Raw genomic sequence first — 26,224 nt, forward strand, 5'->3', positions numbered from 1 at the left:
CACATGGTAGAGGGTTCAATCGAGTCACATTGAAATGTTACATATAATGGAATGTGTGTTAAGATATTTCATACATTTCGATTTTAAATGAGTTGTCTGCCTCCATTAAAATCTGGTTGAAAATCTGTCAGGTACTGTAATGGCTTGAACCAACAAATATGTCAGTTCCATTATGGACAATTCTTTGTGCTACATTTCTTCAATACGTCACCAAAATATTTTTACTCTTACATGCTGAGTTTCTACAAATACCAACATCAGATTCAAAATATATTTTGGTGCTTTTCAGGATTGCCTTAAGCAGTGTCCTTTTTAATACCATGGACAATAATATTAACAAGATGAAAACTACAAGAATAAAACATAGGTATTGGCCCTCCATTTTGAAAGCCTTTTGTGTGCATTGTTGTCTAAAAGACATACTTAAGCGTTATAAAGCTTACATGAGAACAATTCCTTTTTAAGTAACGAAAGTGATGCAAACATTGACATTAGGCGTGGCAAAAAAAAAATGCTTGGATACATGATTTAGTTGACCTAAACAAAAGGAAGGTAAAGTTCCCAATGTAAATATACTTTAGCAAAGCGTAAAGAGAGAAAAGGACAATATAGAAAAACATAGTAGGAGTGGTCATTTAATGCATTATAACACCTATGGTTAACTTTTTAGCTGCCTGGAGCAATGCCTTTTATTGTCTTAGTAGACTAAAAACCTTTTTGGCCAATACTATGAGGCCTGAAAGTGCTGTAAAATCATCTTTGGATGTCCCAAACATTACCCAATCACACCATATAGATGACAGAAAAAAAAGTCTACCTCTTGATAAGGTACAAATACAGTTTGACCCATTTTTGAAACCCACATGGGGTATACAAACAAACAAATAAAAGCCAATATCTGGGATTGATTACGCTTAAGTGGAGGGGTGTGACCTTACAGGGAGTTCCTCTATGGGTGTCAGGGGTAGGGTGTCAGGGTAGGGTGTCAGGGGTAGGGTGTCAGGGGTAGGGTGTCAGGGGTAGGGTGTCAGGGTAGGGTGTCAGGGTAGGGTGTCAGGGGTAGGGTGTCAGGGTTAGGGTGTCAGGGGTAGGGTGTCAGGGTAGGGTGTCAGGGGTAGGGTGTCAGGGTAGGGTGTCAGGGGTAGGGTGTCAGGGGTAGGGTGTCAGGGGTAGGGTGTCAGGGGTAGGGTGTCAGGGAAGGGTGTCAGGATAGGGTGTCAGGGGTAGGGTGTCAGGGGTAGGGTGTCAGGGCAGGGTGTCAGGATAGGGTGTTAGGGCGAAGTGCTCAGATGAGGGAGATCCGTATGGGGATACTGGGAGACTCCGTCCTTTGTGGAGAGTGATGGCTCACCAGGTGTTCCACCACCGTGTGTTTGGACATGTGCTTCATAAGGTAGGTCTCCTGAGGACAAACATCAAATAAAGGTTCAATTAACACCAAGCTTCAGTAGACAATGAGGTATGAATGATTCCCCAAAAGTGTCATTTTTAAAAGAGCGATGAGCTACAGTACCAATACTATTTATATATTGACTGAGAATTAAGAAACAACACTAGGACTCCGTCGCTAACGACATTGAGCATGTTTGCCCACATCCTGTGAAAACATCAGCTCATGCGGCCGCATAGCCTACTCACTGAGGTGTAGGCTCTGCCACACATGCTGCAGCAGTAGGCCTTGGCGTTTTTGATGGCATGCGCAGACAAGTGGATCTGCAGTGAGGCGGAGTCCGAGTAGGCACGGTAGCAGTTCGGACACTTGTAGGGCTTGTCTTTGTTGTGCTGTCTCTGATGAGACTGAGGCAGGGAATCAGACGGACACAGTGATCACATTACACGATTCAAAGACCTATCTAGACTTTCAGGGTAGGGAAACTTTATCTTGCTAGAAATGCACTTCCTGTCAAACCAGGCCATCATCTGACCAGAATTATGAGCGGTGGGAATAAAGGAAAATCATGCTGAAAATCCAATAACTCAAAACATAAAATAACAATTATCTCCAAAGGTTGTCAATATTTTCAGGTATAATAGCATGTGTGTGAAATATAAGAAGAATGAATAGCATTGTTGTCTGTGACTATGTGGATTTGATATGCTTTTATTGCCTTCTCTGGGACAAAATCCTTCGGTTGAAGGATCTACAATCCCGCCTGACAAGGCCAATGCAATTCGTTCCTCGCTGGAAGCCCCGCCTTCCACAGGAGATAAGTGTGAGGCTCGGATTCATTCCTTCAATTTAATACCACTCTTTACCAAGCCAAGGAACAGGCAACGCGGGGCCAAACAGTTGTTTTACCTAACTTCCCTTTTCACTTTCAGCGAAAAGTAATTAGTCATAATAACGTTCCGTTCCCTTTCAGTCAGTCAACTTCGGTACAGCATACTATGGGAAAACATAATCACGCCCCATGCTGACCCCAACAGATACTAAATGAAAGGGCCGATGGGATACCATCCAGACCTGATGCTCCCAAATGCAGGCAGTCTAGGTATTGCGTACATGGTGCGCTGCGTAGTGACTTTCCCCTGTCCCAGCTGTAAGTACACTGGGAGCAGTGACATCGAATAAACCTCACAAAAGTGTTTGGTGATGCCCAACTTGCTGCAGCACCATTTTATTCTATAGAGTACCACAGTATGAGTCATAATACCCATAAATACCCATGCCAGCTAGAGATGACATGCAGGAGCTTGCATGAATTTGTAGTCTTTGCATGATGTCTACTTTGATTCTAATTAGCATTTTCAAATCTGAGAGTAAATAGAGCTGAATACAGTACCAGTCAAAAGTTTGGACACACCTACTCATTGTTTTTTCTTTATTTTTACTATTTTCTACATTGTAGAATAATAGTTAAGGCATCAAAACTATGAAATAACACATATGGAAACATGTAGTAACCAAAAAAGTGTTAAACAAACTTCGTCAAAGTAGCCACTCTTTGCCTTGATGACAGCTTTGCACACTCTTGACATTCTCTCAACCAGCTTCACCTGGAATGCTTTTCCAACAGTCTTAAAGGAGTTCCCACATATGCTGAGCACTTGTTGGCTGCTTTCCCTTCACTCTGCGGTCCATTTATTTGGGCTGCAATCTGAGGTGCAGTTAACTCTAATGAACTTATCCTCTGCAGCAGAGGTAACTCTGGGTCTTCCTTTCCTGTGGCGGTCCGCATGAGAGCTAGTTTCATCATAGTGCTTAATGGTTTTTGCGACTGCACTTGAAGAAACTTTCAAAGTTCTTGTTTCTTGTTGATTTACCTTCATGTCTTAAAGTAATGATATACTGTCATTTCTCTTTGCTTATTTGAGCTGTTCTTGCTATAATATGGACTTGGTATTTTACCAAATAGGGCTATCTTCTGAATACCACCCATACCTTGTTACAACACAACCGATTGGCTCACACGCATTAAGAAGGAAAGAAATTCCACAAATTAACTCTTAACAAGGCCGTTAATGCATTCCAGGTGACTACCTCATGAAGCTGGTTGAGAGAATGTCAGGAGTGTGCAAAGCTGTCATCAAGACAAAGGGTGGCTACTTTGAAGAATCTCAAATATAAAACACTTTTTGGTTACTACATTATTCCATATGTGTTATTTCATAGTTTTGATGTCTTCACTATTATTCTTCAATGTAGAAAATAGTAAAAATAAAGAAAAACCCTTGAATGAGTAGGTGTATCCAAACCTTTGACTGGTACTGTACATACTACTTCAATTACCTCAACTACCTCATACCCCTGCACATTGACTCAGTACTGGTACTCCTTGTATATAGTCTCGTTATTGTTATTTTATGTGTTTCTATTTACTTATTTTGCTAAATGTTCTTACTTTTTTAACTCTGCATTGTTGGGAAAGGGCTCGTAAGTAAACATTTCACTGTAAAGTCTACACCTGTTGCATTCGGGGTATGTGTCAAATTAAATTTGTTCCAATTGTCTATTTTAGTAGTGTGATTCATGCTAAAATTGTTCCTGTTCACACCGAGGTGAAGAGCGGTGTAACCGAAAGAATAAAGCCTAGCCTTACGCTTATCGGATTTGTCAGGCGTGATTGTAGGTCCTTCAACCGAAGTCGCAAGAGCGTGACTTCCCCATAGTACATTTTACAGAAGTTGACTGACTGAAAACTAGAACAGGTTTGATGTGTATGTGTGTGTGTGTGTGTGTGTGTAGGTTGATGGAAATGTTGTGGCCCGGGGAGCAAGAGGTGTGGTTAAAAGACCAGGATGTCGTTAAAAGACCAAGCATGAGGTTAACTGAAAACCCAGTCCAGTTCATACCTGCAGATTGGAGAGCTGAGTGAAGGCTTTTTCACAACCTGGATGGGCACATTTATAGGGCCGATCTCCAGTGTGAATCCTGTAAAAGATATAGTAAAGAGGAGATTTAATGAAGCTGCAGCACCGTGTCTACGGTGTCGACATAGGAAAAAAATCTGGCCTACTGCCCTTTGACACAACCCCACTCTATCTTTCCCTACAGTAAGCCTCTCTGTCGGTTCAATAAAGTCAGAAAATATCTTAATATATACAGTTGAAGTTGGAAGTTTACATACACTTAGGTTGGAGTCATTAAAACTCATTTTTCAACCACTCCACAAGTTTCTTGTTATCAAACTATAGTTTTGGCAAGTCGGTTAGGACATCTACTTTGTGCATGACACAAGTAATTTTTCCAACAATTGTTTATAGACAGATTATTTCACTTGTAATTTACTGTATCACAATTCCAGTGGGTCAGAAGTTTCCATACACTTCCAGAGTTGTGGCAAAATGGCTCAAGGATAACAAAGTCAAGGTATTGGAGTGGCCATCACAAAGCCCTGACCTCAATCCTAGAACTGAAAAACTGGTACTCTATAGGCCTACAAACCTGACTCAGTTACGCCAGCTCTGTCAGGAGGAATGAGCCAAAATTCACCCAATTTATTGTGGGAAGCTTGTGGAAGGCTACCCAAAACGTTTGGCCCAAGTTAAACAATTTAAAGGCAATGCTACCAAATACTAAATTGAGTGTATGTAAACTTCTGACCCACTGGGAATGTGATGAAAGAAATAAAAGCTTAAATAAATCATTCTCTCTACTATTATTCTGACATTTCACATTCTTAAAATACAGTGGTGATCCTAACTGACTTAAGACAGGGGATTTTCACAAGGATTAAATGTCAGGAATTGTGAAAAACTGAGTTTACATCTATTCGGCTAAAATGTATGTAAACTTCCGACTTCAACTGTATACACTGAGTGTACAAAACATTAAGATGACCTGCTCTTTCCATGACAGACTGACCAGGTGAATCCAGGTGAAAGCTATGATCTCTTATTGATGTCACTTGTTAAATCCACTTCAATCAGTTTAGATGAAGGGGAGAAGGCAGGTTAAAGAATGATTTTTATGCCTTGAAACAATTGAGACATGTATTGTGTATGTGTGCCATTAAGAGGGTGAATGGGCAAGAGAAAATATTTAAGTGTTTGCTAAGATAACTTCATGAGTCAAATTATAAACTATGTGAGGAAATACAAAAAAATATCTTAGCAGATGTGCGGAAAAATACTAATTTGTATTTGTAGGGCTATTTATGGGAATCGTTCCCAATCACAGCCAGTTCGGCTGATTTTAAGGAGCGGGGCGGCAGGAGCGTTGGGCCAGTAACCGAAAGGTTGCTAGATCGAATCCCCGAGCTGACAAGGTAAAAACCTGTCGTTCTGCCCCTGAACAAGGCAGTTAACCCACTGTTCCTAGGCCTTCATTGTGAATAAAAAATGTCTTCTTAACTGACTTGCCTAGTTAAATAAAATAAAAACTAAATGCACAAAACCATGTAGCTTGCAAGTTACTAAAGCTCCAGGATTGGTTGAAGTATCCTGTTGCTGCAAATGGAAACAAAATACACAGCAAAGGATCACATCAATAATTGAGTTAAGGTTAGGAAATGGGTTGTTAGGTGTGTGTATCAAGAATGACCCATCACCCATAGGACTCCCAGGCAACTTGACACAACTGTGGGAGGCATTGGAGTCAACATGGGCCAGCATCCATGTGGAATGCTTCCGACACCTTGTAGAGTCCACGCCCCAACCTATTGAGGCTGTTCTGAGGGCCAAAGGGGGGTGGGGGGATGCAACTCAATAGTAGGAAGGTGTTCTTAATGTTTTGCAAACTCAGTGTATATTAAAAACACAGAGGGGCGGCAGGTAGCCGAGTGGTTAGAGCGTTGGACTAGTAACCGAAAGGTTGCTAGATCGACTCCCCGGGCTAGCAAAGTAAAACTTTGTCGTTCTACCCCTGAACAAGGCTGTTAACCCAATGTTCATTGGCCGTCATTGAAAATAAGAATTTCATTATCATTACACTATAGAACCTAGTTGGTGAGTACATGAAAACAGTATTAAACTGATGATCAAATTAGTCCATGATTTGACCTGGTGTGCTGCTGCAGGTGGGAGAGTTGGCGGAAGCATTTCTCGCAGTAGGAGCAGTGATAAGGTTTGACGCCCAGGTGTATGCGGAGGTGCTGGGCCAGGTAGGATGCGTTGGCGAAGGATTTGGAGCAGTGAGGACACTTGTGAGGCTTGGCCTCTGTGTGGGACTTGGAGTGGATCTGCATGTCTGACTTGGAGAAGAAGGTCAGTGGGCACGATTTACACCTGTGCAAAACAACACGCACATGGAAGACACCGGAAGCAATCAATATGACAGTAAGACATTTGGAGGATAATCAACATGTAGCAGTCTGTAAAAGGTTCATGTGTGCTCATGCCTGTAGCATTTGCCCTGTTTGGGGGTGACGGTGTGGCAGGATTGGTCGTTGCCTGAAGCGAGGATTGGGTAAGGCACCACCAACAGAGAGCCACCACCGTTCTCAGCTTTTATCTTCTTACGCCCTCGCCCCTCCATCTTGGGAGGGGGCCCCAGCAGTCCAGCAAGGCCTCCGTTACTTTTGATTTGCTCCATCCCAGGGCCACTGGCCAAGCCTGAGAGGACATGATGTGGTGAGGGGGCTCCGCCTAGTCGGCTCAGACTATTGGAGGTGGGTGTGGTCAGAGTGACGGCCTCTGAGGTGTTATGGTTGCCCATTCGAGAGGAAAGTGGCAGACCTGGCAAGTCAAGAGGTAAAAATGACTCACAAACTAAATAATCACTGCATAATTATGTAATGACTAATCTCCAACAGAAGAATGCAGTCAGTTACATGTATACTTCTTAAAATTGTGCATACTTTTTCAGAGACAATGCTCAAAATTATCTATTGACATGTTCCCTTTTAGTTATTCGCTCAACATAGGAGAACTCTTTGTGCCTAGTTGTTGGCTGAAGTAATTTGAAATCACGTTGATACGCCAAAAGTCCTGTCACATTTTGAGAGGCCTGGATTAGTCTAGAGGCCAACAGTACAGGAATCTTGGAATGGGCTATGGAAGCCTCTCTTTCCGTGTGCGGGAGAGTTGGGTAAGTTGAGCCATTTTTTACATTCAGCATCACTCCATCAAGGGAAATATAGTATTATTTCTAACAAAGATATCTACATATATTTTAGGGTGTTGTGTATCCCTGTAAATAATCTGAATTCATGAAAACATAGCTTGTCTAAAAAAGTTGTATCTTTGCACGAATTACTCCGGATGGGGGACAGGGTAAGTAAAGATGCCTACAATTTCTGTAATGAATTAAATATTACCACCTTCTTAAAACCATGTCTATCTTTATTTCCCAAACACAATTAATCACAATAACTTTTTTTTTGCCTTTTAATCATTTTAAGCTATTTTTTACATTTGCTTAACACCTAACAAACATGTAGTACTTTTTTTTAACACCTAACACAGGCCAGGCCCTGTTGTTACCTCATATGCCTTTCATTACGCCTGGGAAGAAAACACTTAAATATGCTCAACTTGCCATTGGATGAACTTACCCCAAGACAAACATTTTGACTATATTAGCCCACACAACTACAATGATTCACTTTCATGCTAGGTTTAGGACCTCATATTGTAGCTTATAGAGACCCCCAACTGATGTATAGAATTATTTTTAAATGACCTACTTTGGTTTAGATAGAAGCATCATGAAACCTCTTAACACAATAAATGAATTTGACGTGGTGAATTTTTTTTTTTTGGACCTAACTTGCTTAACACCTTTTCCATGTGGTTTCTTCCTTTACAGACTCCATGAAATGATGACCTTGGTCAAATTATACATTTTGTGTATGGTTTCCTAGAAACAAGCATGGCTCAACTTACCCCTTTGGCTGAACTAACCCCAGTCTCTCCTATGTGCCAGACGGGCATTACTGTGTCAAAAAATCATGTGATTACCTGACAGGTGGTTCGTTCTAGAGGGTTGGTCTATGATTTGACGCAAATGCCAGTCTTCCCACAATCCTCTAGCTTTTATAGCTGTTTTATCATCCAGATTAAAGTTTACATCACCAAGAATACGTCCTGTTAGAGATGTGCAGAAAATTCACAGAATTTACACAAAAAAAAAACTCTTACCATGGAAAATTAACAGGAAATATAAAGCCTGGCTCATACAAGGCTCAACAAGTATTTTCCCCATCCATCTATCAACGATAGAAAAAGATTATAAGTAGGCCTATTACAGTAATGACAAGTGACACAAAAAGTATTTATAAAAAGTGAGGGGATGTGTGCCAATCACTTGATGAGATTGAGGAGGATGGGAGGGGGTGTGATCACAAGACATACAGTAGAGACGCATTCTGATTTGAACCGCCTCTGAGAATAGAAGTGTGTGAGTGGTGGTGGTGGTCAATGGACAGTGGAGCCTGGCCTGGTGAAGGGAGGTGGTGGGCGGTCAGGGTACCTGCAACAGAGCTGGAGGCTGGCCGGGCGTGCAGGGCAATGTCTGGATGGGACGGGCTGTGGGCATGGAGTTCTTGTTGCATCTGCTGCAGTTTCTCAACTGACATCTGGACATGCTGCCCAGCTTCTGTCTGTGTAGGATTCCCCAGCAGTTGCTGTTGGGAGGGAACTGTGGAAGACGGCAGGTGAGGCGGTCTGATCTTCTCAGCCATCAGCTGTTCCTTGATCTTGTTGATCAACACAAGGTTATCCAGCTGACAGCAGGGAGACAACAACACACAGAGACAGAAGAACAGTCCATAGTTAACGTCTGTGTGGGCTTACATTAATTTGTTCTGCTTTGGCTCCCTCCAATGGACTCACAGGCAAACAACTCTACAATGTACCCTAAGCACATTAACAGTAATCTATGTCCTCTCTTCAAGTGAGTCGTAAAAAATAGTGCATACTTTACATGGACATTTGCATGACAATCAAGCAGGCAAAATACCTTTCACTGCTCATGGGTCTCAATGTTACATCACCTAGAATAATAATTGACAATCTTCACAGTCTACTGTCCGCCATCATCATCATCATCCTCTTCCTCATCCTCTTTTATACTAACTACCCTGTTGTTGAATGCGAGGGTAGTCTTAGACAGTCAGTACTCACCTGGCCAGGCATGTTGGGTGGTGGGGGCCAGAAGTAGGGATTATTAAAACGAGGTTCAGCCATCCTGTGACGAACAGACCAGATGTAAATACTACCTTATGCACACAGTCCATATAAATAGATATGACAACAACAACACAGCTAATTCAGCCTCACAATTCATTCAAATGCTTGCAGCACTTTAATGAGTTCATAAATAGTTGCTGAATCTCCAATAGACTTCTTGCAGTAGACACATGTAGTTAATGCTGGCCATTTAGCCACTTGCCAAACACTGGGCGTACGTTTGTAAATGTATTGTATTCTAGCCTCACGATTCAAAGTAAATGGAACTACTTTCTAACTTTCTCCCCTCCTCTTCCTCCGTCATGTCCACCACGGAAGTTGTGTTTCCAGTTCCACACGCACTGTAGCTAAGTATAGAGCTTAATAATCGCACTTTTCTGAGTCACAACTTCCCGACCGTCGCCCAAGACAGCTGAGAATTTGCAGAGGATTCAATTCCGCAAGAAATGATTCAAAGAAGGAAAAATAAAATAAAATGTGTGACTCAACTGGGATCCCCTCATTAGGCAGGGAAATACCCATGAGGCCTTGTTTATTCTCCCTCTCCATCAGCAGACACTCTAACCATCACACTGCATGATGGGCATCTCCCCAAATAAACACCATAACATCACATGGGAGCTATAGCTTGTTAAGAAACACTTGTCATATTGGCAGTTCCCTATACCATTTTGTGATTAAAGATAGAATTGCATTGATGGTTGAGGCGTTTGAAAATAGATGGTATTTCTGTAGCCTCCACTGTCGATATTTTCATAGGGAACAAAATAACCTATATCCCTGCTCCCTGACGTTCCACTGAATCAATTTAGAGTGAATGTCATTGAACAGGCTTTTACTCCAATCTCTCTATGAAAAAGTCACATTTGGAAGAATTTGGGGCAAGTGGCATTGCTGCTCTTTGTCCCATGGTAGATTCTGCTGCTCTCTCATAGATGTCTGCGATCTGTGGGCTTTCTTTCCATCGCTTCTCTTTTCAAGCCTTATTCATTTCTTTATATGACATATTGCATTGTGTGTTTTGGCACAGTCCACCATTCTAAAGTCTGTTTGACTTAGCAGCAGCGTAACACAGTCCACTTGCATCAGCCAAAAGAAACTAAAATGATACGTCCAGCCGTATGAACAAAAACCCAGAAAATATTTCCCTAATCATGCTGACAGGGTGTCCATTTCACTTCCTGGAGGCACTCTGAGTCTCCTGGGCAAGAGCAGAATATAGGTAGAGAGTTGATCATCTCCCCCATATGACGGCTGTCTCTGTCTTTGATATGCCATGTTTGATGTTGGTGATAATAACAACACATTTTCATAAGCAACAGAGGAAAGTGTCAAACTATATTAAAGTAGAGTCCTTTGTGTATTCGAGATGGAGTGTAGAGCATCCGGAGGCTGTAACGCCTACAAATGTATTACTGCCATAATCAACAATCAAACAGGGGGGGGGGGGAATCTGTCTATGCCATGGCAACCCCTAGAACCAAGACTGTATACTGTTTTCAATAAATCAATCACATTTAACTCGACACTAAACTGACAGACTTTTTAAAATGTTATTTCAGGGATAACATGGACATGGTTGAGAATCAAGCCTTGGATCAGGTCCAGCTGCAAGATCATTAAAAAAAGATTCAGTGCCCGGAACGTTCTGTGTGCAGGTTTCAATCTAAATCAATTACTCCATTAGCAAGACAATCAAATAGATTAAATCTTAACTATTCCACGTAACTAAGGCTGCAGAGAGAATAGGTGATAATAGGTTGCTAATCTGATATACTAACTATGTTTCTTACTGTTACTCAGCTGGAGTAAAATCCAACACAGTTCTACACTTTGGGTCCCCGGGATCAATGTTGGGAAATTAACACACTTCACTCTTGTTATTGACTGAGCCCCTTGAAATCCCCATAATGCCTAATTCCGATTGAAGCCACACTCTGTAAAATGTGCCAACCATCAAAGAGTTGACCACTGCAATAATGTTTAACAAAGGAGCAAATGTATCCCATTACCTTCCCACATGCAAACATGGCTTGATTTCCATGATGTATAAGTAGTGCTCAAGTTGCTATTCAAGGAGAGCAACATTACTTTTTAATAACAACAACAATAATTTAACCCACATTTGTGACAGTATACAATATTGAATCAAATTTCAATTGTATTGAGGAATCAAGTCTTCAATTGAAATACTACACTATTTTGCATTAGTTGTTACAGACAGTGAAATAGCCACCTAAACTACAGACAGTGAACCACCTAAACTATTTGAGTCACCGCAGAAATAGCTGCATGCTGAAAACATCTGTGGTGAGAACCGCAGATTTAAGTCAATTTGAACCGATATCAGTGATTTTATCGTTCTGTGTCATGCCCATACGCAATAAAAACCCAAATACTGCTGTTTCTCAAAATGGTGTCTATTGCTTTTCGCCAGTCAGATGTACGATTTTTAAAATTACTGTAACCCATAGACCGAAATGTATAGGCTAGTCGTGTTTAAGGAAATTAAAAATATTAGGCTGCAGGTTATCCATCTTCAGACAATTAGCGGCAAATTAGATAGTCAGCCTGTGTCAATCGTGCAACATTAGCCCAACGTCATATTTGCAATACGAATACTATAGGCTATTATTTGCTCTATAAATCATTATCTTAAAACAGAAAATAAATGAGTACTCAATTATCAGCCTATAACAAGGGTAGACAAATCACTTGAGGCTGGTCTAGACTTGTGAACTAAAAACAAAAGTTAGCCTACTTAACTTTTCCTTATTCTATCTGGACGTCTACGTTTATTTGCAGATCCAAAATAAAATAAAAACCTTTAGAATTTAAAACGCTAACACATCACAAAGATAATTTTGACTGCAGAGCAACTCTGATCCCCCCCTGGTGCCTCGCTCCACAGCCTCTCCCACATTCTCAGACAGTTTTATTTAAAGAATTCAGACAAAAGGAAAACAAAAATGGCAGCCTGTCTTATTTTTTATAAGGACTGGACGCCATATTCTGCAGATCCCAAATGTACAGTACTAATTCGCCTAAAAAAAGTAAACGTGTCTCGATGCATGCACATTTGTAATCGATTTCTTTGCATTAGCGTAAGTGTTCGGATGATTGTTTACTTAGATTTGCAGGTTTGAATAGCCCGGCTCGAGGAAGAAGAAAAAAAGAGACACTTCCTACAACAATCATGCCTTGCAAAATGCAATGCGTTATGGACAACTGGGTTCTCTCGCTATGCAAATCCATCATTTAGTTCCAGAATAGTAGCATAACTGCATCTCATCTGCCGCATTTCCGTGTGCTATGCACAATATAACTAGAACGTTGTCCTTTTCAAATATGCTCTGGTAATGGCTAGTATTTTTTTATTTGAACTTTTTGACGACTCAAATGGTAGCGATAACTGATTTCAAAATAGCAATGCAGCCGAACGTTTTTAAATTTGCACACAAGAGAGGAGTAAAAATGTATACAAACCTGACACCTCGATGGTAGATTTAATGATATTTTATAAAATAATAAGATGTTCCTTTTGCTTGCCTTCAGTCGGAGTTCAGACCTTCCGGGTCGCCTACTGTTCACTTCTGGGTGCTGCAGGCGAGGATTTGCTTTCACTGAAGCAGATTTTGGAAATATAAAAACTACAAAATAGGCCTAAAGATATTCAGAATTGACATAATTGCTGCGATATAAACTTGGTTTAGGATATGCCTCATTGTAGTGACATAATTGGTGACAGCTTTTCGTTTGACAGGCTGTCAACTGTCTGCACCATAATATCAAGGCATCATCTTTTCTCAACTGCTTTACGTGAGGGATGACCAGGGATGTTCTCTTGATAAGTGTGTGAATTGGACCATTTTCCTGTCAAAATGTAACGAGTACTTTTGGGTGTTAGTGAAAATGTATGAAGTAAAAAGTATAATTATTATTTTAGTGAAGTAAAAGTTGTCAAAATTATAAATAGTAAAGTACAGATACCCCCAAAAAACTACTTAAGTAGTACTTAAAAGTATTTTTACTTAAGTACTTTACACCACTGGGTATCAAAAATCCTCATAGTAATACGCTCTCACGCTCACATAGTGTCTTCACTACTTCTCAACTCTAAAGAATTTGAGGATGAGGCCAGGGTTCAAAAACAGGGGGGGTCTCCGTTAAATTACTGCCCATGTAGCCCCTATATCGCAAAGTAGAATATTTGGTTATACCCTGAAACAATAATAAATACACTACAATAAAAAAGGCTATACATTTTGAATAGGCATACATATAATGCATTACCATGTAATAACCATTAGTTGTGTGATTTAATCAGTTTGTTGGTAAACCATGATACATTTAGCCACTTTTCATTCCATAACATTTAACATTCTAGTCATTTAGCAGAGGCTCTTATCCAGATAGCTAGGTGAGACAACAACATATCCCAATCGTAGCAAGTACATTTTAATAAACTCCATAAAGCGAGCCTAACTCATAAAACCACATTTTCCAACTAAAAGTGGGGGCTTCAGGGCAGGGGTCAATTCGAATTGAGGGCTGTCAATTCAGGAAGTGATTTTAATTTAAAATCCAAAAATGGAAAAACATTTGAAATAAATAGCTCAGTTGATCGAGAAGTCATTGTAAATAGATTGTTAAAAAATGCTTTAATTGTTATTTAAGTTTACTTCCTGAAGTGACGACCTTAAATTAGAATTGACCTGCAGCACTGCTATCAGAGATGTGTTTTTGCAACCTGAACGCTATGTGCACGTTTCAGCATGAGATGGCAGTACCGAATTATTAGATAAGAATATCTGAGTGATCACATTATGGACATGTAAAACAGTAGTCTACTATCAATGGCAATGTTGCCCAACAACAAGCTTTCATTTCTCAACAGAACACATCAATCTACAAAGGACACCACAGAGGTGCCAGTTTCACTAGACAGACAGACGGAGAGACAGGTGGAGACAGACAGACAGATACGAACACAACAAATCAAATTGTATTGGTCTAGTACCCATATTTTGTAGATGTTATCACAGGTGCAACGAAATGCTTATGTTTCTAGCTCCAACAATGCAGTAATACCTAACAATACAAAAAAAGGACACAAATCCTAAAAATTAAAACAAAGGAATTAGGACATATCAAAACCAGCAATGGCATAGTCCGGAATATAAATATATATGTATATAATGGTGTGTATAGACAGTATATGAATAGAACAGTTGTGTACAGCAGTAGTTTTACAAGATTAACCTTGAATATAATATTGTATTTACATATGAAGTGGGTAAAACAGTATGCACACATTATTCAAGTAACCAGTGTTCAATGATTATGTACATAGGGCAGCAGTCTCTAACAGTACTGGGCAGAGGCCGATTAGTGGTTAGTGGTGACTATTTAAAAGTCTGATGGCCTGTATATAGAAGCTGTTTTTCAGTTTATCGGTCCCACCACCTGCACTGTCTCTGCCTTTTAGATTCTAGATGGTAGTAGGGTGAACAGGCCGTGGCTCATGTCCTGGATGATCTTCTGTAACATCTGGCGACATAGACCTCCTGGAGGGCACGTCTACATCCAAAAGGATGGCAGACATTGGGTGAATATTAAATGTTAATATCTTCGGCTGTGAGTGATGGAGAAAAAAAATCGGCCACAATGAAAATAACTGGGAAAATTCAATGGATATTTTTGATACAAAGGTGATAATGAAAGTGTATTTTTAGGAATTTTAAAATTGGACTTCTCTATGGGGCAGTCTATGGGAATTGTCCTTTTGGTCTTGGCTTCAGCTAAAATGCAGTACCGAAAGTGCCCTCTGAGCACAGACCGGAACCCTGCCCCCCTGGACTGAACATGTCCCACAGGGGGAGGGGCGTGGGGAGGTGAATAGAAAGGAAGAGAGCTGTTTGGCTCACACTGACGTGCTGCTGGAGGCGCGTGTGTGCACAGGTAAGGTACTAATTCAAACTTCACAACGATTTTCATGCAAACTCACTCCTTGACTGAATTGGGATCATTGACCGAACACCACTATGCATTGCCGTGGGCTGTAGTTTAGACTCATCTGTTCGATTGTTGCTAGGATTTAAGATGGTGGAGATGGGCTTGAGAGTGTTAGTTTGCTTAAAGACAGAAACTGGCAGTGAGGCATAACTCAAAACAAATCAGACATGGGGGAGGAGTGTCTGTTCGTGTGCTAGAGTTCTCATGACATTTGCGTCATTTCAGCTAAACCTACAGTATGGCACATTTACAACCACCACCAATGATTAAAAATAAATAAAGTTAAAGCTTATTTACTGCATTTCTAAACATTTAAAACTCAAATGATATTCGGAGAAGAGCAAACACAATAAACATTTACTCTAGCGATTATCAATTTGGTTGCAGTAGGGACATGCATAACTTTCTACAACAACATATTATACATTAATTAGCTGCTACGCACTAGCTCAACACCGGGATTAAACACTAGTTTCGTTTCATGTCAAGTCAAACAGAAGTTACCAAGCCATCTACAGACGTCTTCCACCTCTGCACTGTTTAGAGAGGAAAATCGTGCTGTTCACTGCAGCCAGAGTTGCTGGATATAATGACGAGATGCTTGTGTCTCCGCCCTAAGAATGGAATTCGTTGTCCACAGAGCGGAATGGCAGGCTGTCAAGTTTCAGCCAATTCCTCTCTTTAGATTGGTGGATACATCTCATAATTTGAAAACATTTTGGAATATTAGGTGAGGGGTGTTGGCGTCAACTGCCTGTATTCAATGGAGTGTGAGATCCCAGCTAACAACAAACGTTCTCACAACTTTAGAGAACGTTCCCTTACAGTCCCAGGTAATTACCTAGCGTTTTCATAGGAATCTTCCCATGACATGTCAAAATTACCATTCCCCCTAATGTCAAACAGAATTGACCCAGAACGTGATTACTATGTTCTCAGAATATTCAATAATAATGTTTTAGACATGTTTTACGGGAACGCTGCAAGCTCATTCCTGTGGTAAGTTTTCTAAGGGCTAGGAGAAAATTACATCAAGATCCCACCAAACATAGATAGAACATGGTTACCATTTTCTCAGAATATAAGATATCATCTGCGACAGCTGAAAGTCGTACACAATTGTGTTTTTCCAACAGCAAGGCTCAGATCAACATGGCAGTGTTGCCATTGTTTTATAAAATGGTATTTGAAATGAACGTGTTTCCCCTGTGCACCCCCTGCCGAACCACTGCGCCCCTCAGTTTGTGAACCACAGTGTTGTTGTACCTTCAACAGTCAACAACCGGACAGTGAGATTGATAGAACCATCTCAGAAGATTACGAAGTCATTATAGCTGTCCAGTGATGATGTGATACTGACAACACACACACGTCTCGGAAGGGTAAAAAGTCATTACATCGCTCCAGTGATGTTGTGATGTTGACACTAGTGTGATGACAGTTGAATCCCTTCAGGATTCCAGAGGGGATAGAACATAGAGTTATATAATACAGTGTTCTAATCACTGCTTTTCCGCAGTTATGTTAACATTACGGCGAGGGAAGTAGCTAGCTAGAATGCTGTGCACCAAGATGTTGCGTGTTCAAATCCCAGGTGGGGACATGTAAATAATAATTACCGTATGAATAAACATGCACAATGTAATTATGTATGTCACATATGTCGGTTGAAAAGACTGACAACAGACTAAGAGCTGTGAAGAGCCTTTGTACCTTTTTAGTTATAGGTACATAGTTGTACAATTGCAGTTCGTACCTTTTAAAAGAGCCAATAGTGTACCTTAGCGATAAGATGGTACAGGTACAAGAACTTACCTTAGGAAAAGTTACAAATATGCCTTTTTAGATTACCACCACAGTGACAAAGTTCCTTTTTAAGTGGCAAAAATGTTCATCTAAAAGGGTTTTTGGGTGTTGTTTTAACACTATAGGGTATAAAACCTTATTTGCATATATCCCAGTGTGCCTTTTTAAGTTAATTTTATAGTTACCAGTACCACCCATGACTGTGTTTGCAAGTGACAAAGACATGGTTGTTGCATTCAATGGCTTTCAGTCCTGTAGCCTTTATCAAGTGAGTGCCTAAGTGAATATTTTATCATTGAAGTTAAACTCATGAGTCACAATACATTACATACCGTATATCATACTTCGACAGTTTTACCCCAACACAGTGGTCTGAAACTCCTGGTTTGCTGGCGACATAGTCACATTATGTTGGCTCACACGCAACCTGCATTTAGAATGACTGCCAAGTTGGGGAACATTTCTAAATTGGACTACCTAAACAGGAACAACCATCTCAGTAAATGCATATTATTGATCTTCTGCTAGACAAAATAAAATCAATCAATGTGCATGCAAATATTTGTACAAATCTATCTGCAAAAGAGCATGCTGGGAAATATGATAATGATGGGCATGTTTTTTGAGTGTGTGATGATTGTACCTTTTTTTATATTCAGAATATTGGGTACACAAATTTACCATCATACAAAATTATCCGCACATGTACCCTAAAAGGTACAGAAGAATACCATGTGAGATTATGTGTACCTCTGAAGGTACATTTAAGTGTATTTGTATATTTTTGTACTCCCAATAATACTGTACCCTAACCGTACCCTTATTACAGATGATCGAAATAAAAAGATAATACATAAGTTTGTTATGGATCTCAAAAGTTGAAAGGCCAAAAAAATGACCTAAAAAAAATCATACACTGATTTCATTGCTGTCTATTGACATTTCAGTGACCAAAAACATTCATGGGTGGCTGAGAAGGCCATGGATTAATGCTAATTTATACAAAGAAATATTGATCTGTTTGCAGCAGATTGATATCATTTGGATGACAGCGTAAAATTATTTTTAAAAGTATTGCTTGCATATATTTGCTACAGTATTTCACATGATGGGTCTTGAGTTAAACGCCCACTGCAATCCAAATATTTTTTTCCTGTTATTTGTATCATATTGTACAACAGCTGATAAAACTAAGGGCTCTATTCAATCCGTATCGCAGAAATACAGCTTTAAAGCGTGATTGAAATTCCAAGGCAATGTTCCCACCTTAGCAGAGATTGCATTCATGTCGGTAAACGCTGCAGATGACGGCCCAATAGCGCGCTAGACATTTTAAAGGTAATTTCCTATCTGTAACACTTCAGCAATACAGATTGAATAGAGCCCTAACACTGTAAAAGTGAACATTTGATCAGTGTTATTTCCTGAAAGTTGCTGGTTGAAAATACATTCTAATCAGCACGTTGTGCATCTGTGGAGTTTTGGCTTGCCCGGATGTCACCAGGTGGTATACGTTTTAGTTCCAAACCTCTCTGCACTTAGACACTCCAAGCAAAATTCTTGTTTGAGAAAAAGCTATTTCTGTATTATCTGCTACAATTTTAATGGAAAACTTTTACAATAACGTACTAAATTGTTATCCCTAAAATATATATGATATTGAGATAAAAATGGCTGCATTGGGCCTTTAAGTCATTCTAGGGGTCTAATACATTGAGTTTAGATGCTATGTTTTGTACGTACAGTAAGCTGTCTCAAACAGTGATTATTGCCCTTGACTCTCAGGGTGCCACCAAAACAGAGTTTCAACACCCAGGTCCTATATAGTGAAAAGACCTGGGTGGTGATCAGTGTATGCGCCAACTGGAGTAGAAAAAAATCCAGTGATAATCCAACAATGGTTTATAATATATACCTCTTGTCTGTGCTGTTTTGTTTTAGCCATGGATGGTGTGTTGGAGGGAGCGGCTGTGGTGTGTGTGTGTAAACTGGCCTGCAGTCTTCTCTTCCTGCCCATGGTCACTGCTTCTCTCAGTGCAGTCAGCTTCTGCTGCAACTGCCTGCTGCTCTTCACAGACCTCGTAGTCACAAGTACGTTTCCACCTCTAACCCCATCTCTGCTGTGTACAGCTACAACCACCTGTTTTTCCTTGTAATAAGAATTGGCTGGAAAACAGAAAGGGGAACAGTTGCTAAAGTCCATGAATAGAGTACATTTTGCGCACCTTTTGAATTTTAAAAGCCTGGTATACAATACATCAAATTCTTTACATGAATAAAGACCAAAAATCTGCTGTTTCTCCACGTTTTCACCGTCATTGTAAAGCCCTAGTCATGTTCTTGCTTTGACAGTCACTTCTGAACATTATTATTTATTTCATGTGATGAGTGACTCATTTACGTCTGTCCCTCATTTTAAGGTCAACCCTGAACTCTCGTTTTAATATGGTGAAAATATTTCTTTTTAAAAATGTTAAAAGAAACATTGAAGATCTAATAGTCAGGCTAGACATGTTTTAACAGCTTACGTTGTTTTGTGAAGCATTCAATAGCTCTCCCTGTTGCACACGACAAGCTTCCATTCCTCCAGTCACAAGGGGATTTACGGCTGATTTTTAAGATGAAGTCGTCAACCCTGCTACCGTCAATCCTGTTACTTTAATGCACTTTATTGGCACTTGCTATAGTCATTTTTTAAAATTTTATTTAACTATTTGAGAAGGGGAAAACAACGTTTTTTTTTTAAATGAAATTGAAAATGTGTTACAATTAGGTGAAATGAACACGACCCAAAATGTACTCTATTCTTGGTTTGGTTTATTACAAGTTCCAACAGGGCACAGACGCACCTTGTAAACCCAGCACAGAAGAAGAGAACACGCCCCTGGAGACGGGCTGTCAAAACAAAAGGCAGTGACTTTGTCAGCTCCTATAGAATCATACAGTGTTCACAGGATGTCAGCGATAACAGTACAACAGTGAATAATCAGTGTGTCCTTGGTCATCCAGTCTGGCCTCAACCGCTATCAACAGATGTGAGAATAAGCCATGTGATTCCGTGTCAAGTCTAGTGACCTTCAACCTGCACCTTCAGTGTCGTAAACACTGGAAACGATGTGTATTACAGAAAGGCAAAATATATCAATGTGCTAAACATTGTGTTAATCACTGAATTTGAATTTTAGTGATCTTACAATTTAAATGGGAGTTCTTTATACTCCTATGGCCTACTTCAGTGTCCCAATCCTCATGCTTCTAGTCCCATCCTCCACATTTCTCTATTTGATTGATTGGTCTTTGTTGTCCCTCAGCTATCCTGGTTGTCCTCTGGTTTGCAGACCCCTGGCTACCTCAGTTTTCCACGTCCTCTGATGTCATTGCCCTGCGCTTCCTGCTCTTCCTCAGCCACACCTACTGGGCGGTGCTGCTGATGACCACTCCTCTTGTTGCCGTGGAGACTGCCATGAAGTTGCAGTGGCCCCAGGTCCATGGTGGCAGAGGTAGAGCAGTGGACGGGGACACAGGCGGACGTAGTAAAACTCCAGGCTCTAAAGCTCCTGCACATCACCATGGGGTGACAGTGGAGGTAGAGGACGGGCAGAGCAGGGACACAGACAGCCAGAGAGGAGGAAGAGAGGACCAGGAAAAGTGCCTGCCCCACATCATTTACTTCCTCTGCTGTCTGCTGGTGTGGGTTCTCTGTGGTGTCTGTGGGGGTCAGAGCTGGAGACTTTGGGTGAAGGTCTGCATGGAGAGGACCAGCTCCCTCACTATGTGCCTTCCCAGCCTCCCCAACAATGTCCTGTCTGCTCTGGGTGAGCCCTGCTGGGCCCTGGCCACCGTGACCTTGGCCCTCCTGCTGGTGCTGACGGTGGGCTGGGGCCTGCTCAGACGACACCTGGCCCACACAGAGACGGACACACACTCAACGACACACAAGGAGGAACATGGCACTGACATTCAACTGCCCGCACAAACATTCGCTGCACCATGCATGGCTGTAAACCCTGCCACGTCAGCGGTGCCAGACACACAGTCTGTTGACCCAGAGACAACACGATCCAGATGCTCCCTTCACAGCCCATGTTCCGGGAACAACATACAGCTATCACTGGCTCACCATGGATACTCTGTCCTCTTATCGTTGGAGTGTTTGTCAGCAGACATACTAGAGGAACACAGAGAGACAAAAGGACTAGGAGACATGCCTCTCAGCACTACAGTGGAGGAACACACAGGCTCTACCTACAGGAGCCAGTGTGGGATGGGGCAGTGGGGCTTTCCCTGCCTGGGGGTAAACGTAATGACAGGGTTTGTGTGTCTGCTCATTGTCTGTGTGTTACCTCTAAATCTCAGCGTGAACATCCTACTGATCAGGCACATAGAGACAATGCTGGAGTGGAGTTTGAAGCTCTTATTGTTTGTACCCAAAGAAGCCACAGACAACACAGGGCTCTCCCAGTCAATGTAACACAGGCATAAAGTCAGTGTACTGGACAATAAACCCGGATGGGGGTAGTGTTAGATACTAAAGTGTGGCTTGGGAATGGGATTGTGTTGAGAGGGACTTATTAGGTATTGTCCGGGGGTGGGATCAGATGAATATTACATGTACTGTAGACAGCTGGTCTACCTGTCAATGATAAAAAGTAAACGATTCCCCCTTTGACTGTGACTGTCTATTCATGCGTGCCGAGTGATCTCTGGGAAGCTGCAGAGGAGTGCTGAAAAAGTCAGGTTGAGGCTTGCTTTCCAGATCTATAGACATGCAACCCAATAATTAGTTTGCTGAAACAGTAGATGGGGGGGGTTCAGTTATCTGAAATGTGATTTTAGAATAGTTTGATGGGAGATGATCTGACTTCACCTTACCTCAGCAAAAGGCAAGTGATTATAATGCATGCTTAACAAGAAGTGGCTCTAAACACTACTGCCATTGGGCTGTAGCTAGGCATGAAACGACAACAAAGCTTTCTCTTCACTCAGGGGTTTTCTGAGTCGAGGAATAAGATTCCGCTTGATCACAGGCGCAGCAGGGGGCTGAATAACATTGAGAAATTCAAGGTATTAACACACACACACACACAAACAGCCGTGTTCATACAGGTACCACGTTGCAGACACATGCTGCATACCTCCTAACATCAGGTTCAAATGTCTTCGGAGTTCAGAGGAAACGCTGATATTACCCAGGCCAACACCAGAGGGCAGCCTGCAGCCAGCAACAACCCCAGGTAGCTCACAACGGAGACCTCTGAAGCTCCCAGGCTAGAATGTATATTACATACAGTACAGTGAAACAAGAGATGGAGAGGGGATTTCTCTAAACAAAGGAGTAACGTTTAGGTTGTGCTGCCCTTGAGAGAGCCAGAGGGCAAACACTGAGTCAACAGCAGGTAGGGCTAGTTAGCTACATCTTTCTGGCTGCCAAAGTGTTCAGACCTGTACAGACAGATACACAGCAAAATAGTGATTCAACCCAGAGCCCAGAGTAGATCAAAATGAGGCTGAGCTCATTCTCTAAAGTCTCTGGCACTGGATATAGATTGAAATATATATATTATTAAAGGTGTAGTTGCAGCCATATTTATTGGCACCTTTGCACTTTTCATAAATAATTCGCTATTTCTTCTAAAAGAAGTGAAATAAATATTTTTTTAAAGGCGTTATTTGATTTTCAACATTGCAGAACTTAAGTTTAAAATTTTAATTGATAAATTAAATAAAAATGGCATTGACAAAATGAATAGCACCCCAGAGCGAGTACTTGGTTGCACAGCCTTTGGCCATGATAGCTGTAGTCATTGTTGGACATGATCTGACTTGAACCGTTTTAAATGCATAATCCACTTAGTAGTAGTAATACCTTGTTATTGGTTAGCATGTTGGAGCTGGAGACTGTTATTACAGTGGCAAAGGGAAGTACAGAAAGTCTCTATGTCCAGATATGTTAATAATATTTCTAAGGAAGTAGGTCGAGCCACAGTCGAGTCTCAGCTCCTGGTAAGGTCAGGCTAGTTTCTGTGGAACCAGGACAGTGAGAGATGTAGAGTTCAACATCGAGGTGAGCACAACAGTTGAAGAGAGAAGAAACCTCTAGGAGGGGGGCTAGAGGGGCCCATCCTAACAATAGTCCAAAAGTCGTCTTATCTCACCTCCCTGCCCAGGAAAATTCTGGACTCGGAGGACAAATCAAATCAAATCAAATCAAATTTATTTTATATAGCCCTTCGTACATCAGCTGATATCTCAAAGTGCTGTACAGAAACCCAGCCTAAAACCCCAAACAGCAAGCAATGCAGGTGAAGAAGCACGGACAAACATCAAGAGGAGGAACAGACTCAGTTCTTGCCCAGCGACAGAGACTGATTGTTTATACTAGACATACATTTGGTCACGTAGTGTATGTTATTAAATGTTTTTATTTAACTAGGCAAGTCCGTTAAGAACAATTTCTTATTTACAATGACAGCCTACCACGGCCAAACCCGGACGATGCTGGGCCAATTGTGCTCCGCCCTATGGGTAGCGTTCTCCTGGCAGCCGCCAAACCCAGATTCATCCGTCCGACTGCCAGATGGTGGAGCGTGATTCATCACTCCAGAGCCTTTGGTGTCCGACTGGATTTGTACCAGAACCTAACACCACCAATGAGCTTGCTGTACCTTTTTACTGGCAATATGGCCCACTCTTCAGCACCAAGCTGATCTAATTCTGCTGTTTTCAGCTCTCACCATAGGTTTTGGAGGAGATCTGGACTCATCACTGGCTACTCCAGAACAGTCCAGTGTTTCTTCTTGAACCATTCCAGGGTGCTTTTTACACCGTTTTTGGACACTGGTTTGAACATTGCACTCAAACACCTTGATAATGTGCTGATTTCATGATGTCTTGCACACATTCAAGGCAGCAAAGCAACCCCACAGCATTAACAAACTTCCCCCATATTTGATTGTAGGAAGGTTGCTCTTTTCTTTGAACGGTTCATTTGGTCGTTGGTGAACATAAGAAGACCTCACTGCTGAAGGAGTCAAAAGAAACTCACAGGGCACAGACGTCTGTTCAATGTCTAGTTTTGATTGGCATTTGGTTGTTGTGAATTCAAAGTGATATTAACCAAAAATGTCACCATTTCATTGGATTTAGGTTAAAAGTTGGGTGAAAAAAAAGACGAAACGCCCTTATGTTGATGACTTTTTGCAAATCCAGTCAGTTTTCCACGTTGATTCATAATCATCACGTCTATTTTTGGGGGGAGTTGAAATGACGTGGAAACAAAGTTGATTCAACCAGTTTTTGCCCAGTGGGAAGCCTGATTAGATTTTTTTTTTAACTCACCTAAAGAAGCCTACATCCTGGAGAAAATATTCTGTGGACCAATGAAACTAAATCAGAGCTCTTTGGAAGTTCAGATCAGCGTTGTGTTTACTGATGATCAAATGAAGCATTCAATGAAAATAACACCCTCCCTACAATCAAAGATGGGGGAGGTTTGTTAATGCTGTGGGGTTGCTTAGCTGCCTCTGGGACTGGGGGCCTTGAATGTGTGCAAGGCATCATGAAATCAGCAGATTATCAGGTGTTTTGTTCAACACAGTGTCCAAAAAACTGGGTCTCCATTGAAGTTTGTGGGTCTTACGGCAGGACAACGGCCTCAAATACACATCAAAAAGCACTCAGGAGGGGTACAGAAGAGATGCCGGACTGTTCTGGAGTGGCCTGCGAAAAGACCAGACCTGAACCACATCCAAAATCTATGGTGAGCTCTGAAAACAGCAGTTGGTGGAGGGAATATTGAAGAACTACAGCATTTTGCTGCTGGAAAATGGTGCTAATTGTTAGTACAAAGGTGCCGCAAGCCCATTGATGACAAGAAGTATTTGTTATTTTGGCCAAAGGCTGTGCAACCAAGTACTAGCTCCGGGGTGCCAATCATTTTGTCAATTGTCTAAATTAAAATCATAAAATGAAGTTTACAAAAATGAAATTGGTTTTGCAATGTTAAATCCAATAACAAGGTGTGGTGGCCAAACGTTTTTATTGAAGAAATAGGGAATTATTTAAGAAAAGTGCAAGGGTGCCAATATATTTGGCTGTAACTGTATATGTGTTATGTACATTTATACAACAGGTGGTTCTAATCCTGAATGCTGATTGGTTAAATCTATGACGTTAAAATGCCTATTTACTCTGTTCCATCTGAATGTACATACACACTTACTTTTGAAAGAGAGTGTGTGTGTGTTTAGCACTGACAAACTGAAGTTCAGGAGCCGATGAAACGATTAGGAAATGTCTTAGCTGCTACTTCTGCCACAGGGCATTTTGATTCAATCAAGAATTCAGTGATTCTGTTCATTTCCTTGCTAGCTGAACAGAATATCTGTACTGGGTCAAATAATTTATTCAAATGAATGGACAAATCAAAAAGCGTACAAGGAATATGAGTCCCAGGCATGAAGTGAGGTGTTACATGCATTGGGGAAATGCAGCCCTCATTCCACAAGATGCAAAATCCCAACTACGATGCTAATGTAGAAATGCACAACACGGCGATCAGGGATGCTATTAACATACGCTTAATCGGTGTGTGGTTAATTCTCAATACACTGTGACACTGCCACATATCTAAGAGTGCACAACAATCCACGTGATAGAAAGAAATCAGCTTTGAGAAACTGTATGAAATGATTCTCTTTCGTATGTTAAAGTAATTCCATTCTGTATGGACGATAGACATTGTGTCCGAAAAAGAGCGCTGCCGCTTTAATGGCACCCGAAAAATGCATGAATAGTGGAATATTACGCAATATTAGTGTTTGTGAAAATGCTA

General features: G+C 41.1%; 2 protein-coding genes across 4 annotated transcripts; one reads left to right on the plus strand and one right to left on the minus strand.

Annotated features, from left to right (window-relative positions):
• Window positions 1-1,133: 1,133 nt before the first annotated feature.
• Window positions 1,134-13,322, minus strand: znf362a (zinc finger protein 362a). 2 transcript variants are annotated; one of them, XM_036983306.1, is made up of 9 exons: window positions 12,337-12,477; window positions 9,505-9,568; window positions 8,852-9,104; window positions 8,341-8,466; window positions 6,780-7,116; window positions 6,442-6,666; window positions 4,294-4,372; window positions 1,639-1,797; window positions 1,134-1,402 (listed from the first exon to the last, which is right to left on the minus strand). In XM_036983306.1, the coding sequence occupies exons 2-9, from the start codon at window positions 9,565-9,567 to the stop codon at window positions 1,286-1,288; spliced, it is 1,359 nt and encodes a 452-aa protein (XP_036839201.1). In that variant the 5' UTR covers window position 9,568; window positions 12,337-12,477; the 3' UTR covers window positions 1,134-1,285. The 2 variants fall into 2 exon arrangements, with proteins under 2 accessions (XP_036839201.1, XP_021465050.1); XM_021609375.2 differs by lacking the exon at window positions 12,337-12,477 and adding an exon at window positions 13,057-13,322 and having other exon boundaries at window positions 1,135-1,402.
• Window positions 13,323-15,389: 2,067 nt separating this feature from the next.
• LOC110527834 lies at window positions 15,390-22,060 on the plus strand. 2 transcript variants are annotated; one of them, XM_021609378.2, is made up of 3 exons: window positions 15,390-15,531; window positions 19,333-19,482; window positions 20,703-22,060. In XM_021609378.2, exons 2-3 carry the CDS (start codon window positions 19,335-19,337, stop codon window positions 21,860-21,862), a joined length of 1,308 nt encoding a protein of 435 aa, XP_021465053.2. In that variant the 5' UTR covers window positions 15,390-15,531; window positions 19,333-19,334; the 3' UTR covers window positions 21,863-22,060. The 2 variants fall into 2 exon arrangements, with proteins under 2 accessions (XP_021465053.2, XP_036839203.1); XM_036983308.1 differs by having other exon boundaries at window positions 20,730-22,060.
• The last annotated feature ends 4,164 nt before the right edge of the window (window positions 22,061-26,224 follow it).

This window comes from Oncorhynchus mykiss, chromosome 7, assembly GCF_013265735.2.
Source record: "Oncorhynchus mykiss isolate Arlee chromosome 7, USDA_OmykA_1.1, whole genome shotgun sequence".
NCBI lineage: Eukaryota > Metazoa > Chordata > Actinopteri > Salmoniformes > Salmonidae > Oncorhynchus > Oncorhynchus mykiss.

Bases quoted from the DNA above. Each gene is read 5' to 3' on its own strand.
- znf362a (XM_036983306.1), bottom strand. From the start codon at position 9,567: ATGGCTGAACCTCGTTTTAATAATCCCTACTTCTGGCCCCCACCACCC. The intron at 6,667-6,779 runs GCATGAGCACAC...TGTTTTGCACAG, and splicing joins AAACAGGGCAAATGCTACAG to GTGTAAATCGTGCCCACTGA. The intron at 4,373-6,441 runs GTCAAATCATGG...TATCTTTTACAG, and splicing joins CACCTGCAGCAGCACACCAG to GATTCACACTGGAGATCGGC.
- LOC110527834 (XM_021609378.2), top strand. From the start codon at position 19,335: ATGGATGGTGTGTTGGAGGGAGCGGCTGTGGTGTGTGTGTGTAAACTG. The intron at 19,483-20,702 runs GTACGTTTCCAC...GTTGTCCCTCAG, and splicing joins CACAGACCTCGTAGTCACAA to CTATCCTGGTTGTCCTCTGG.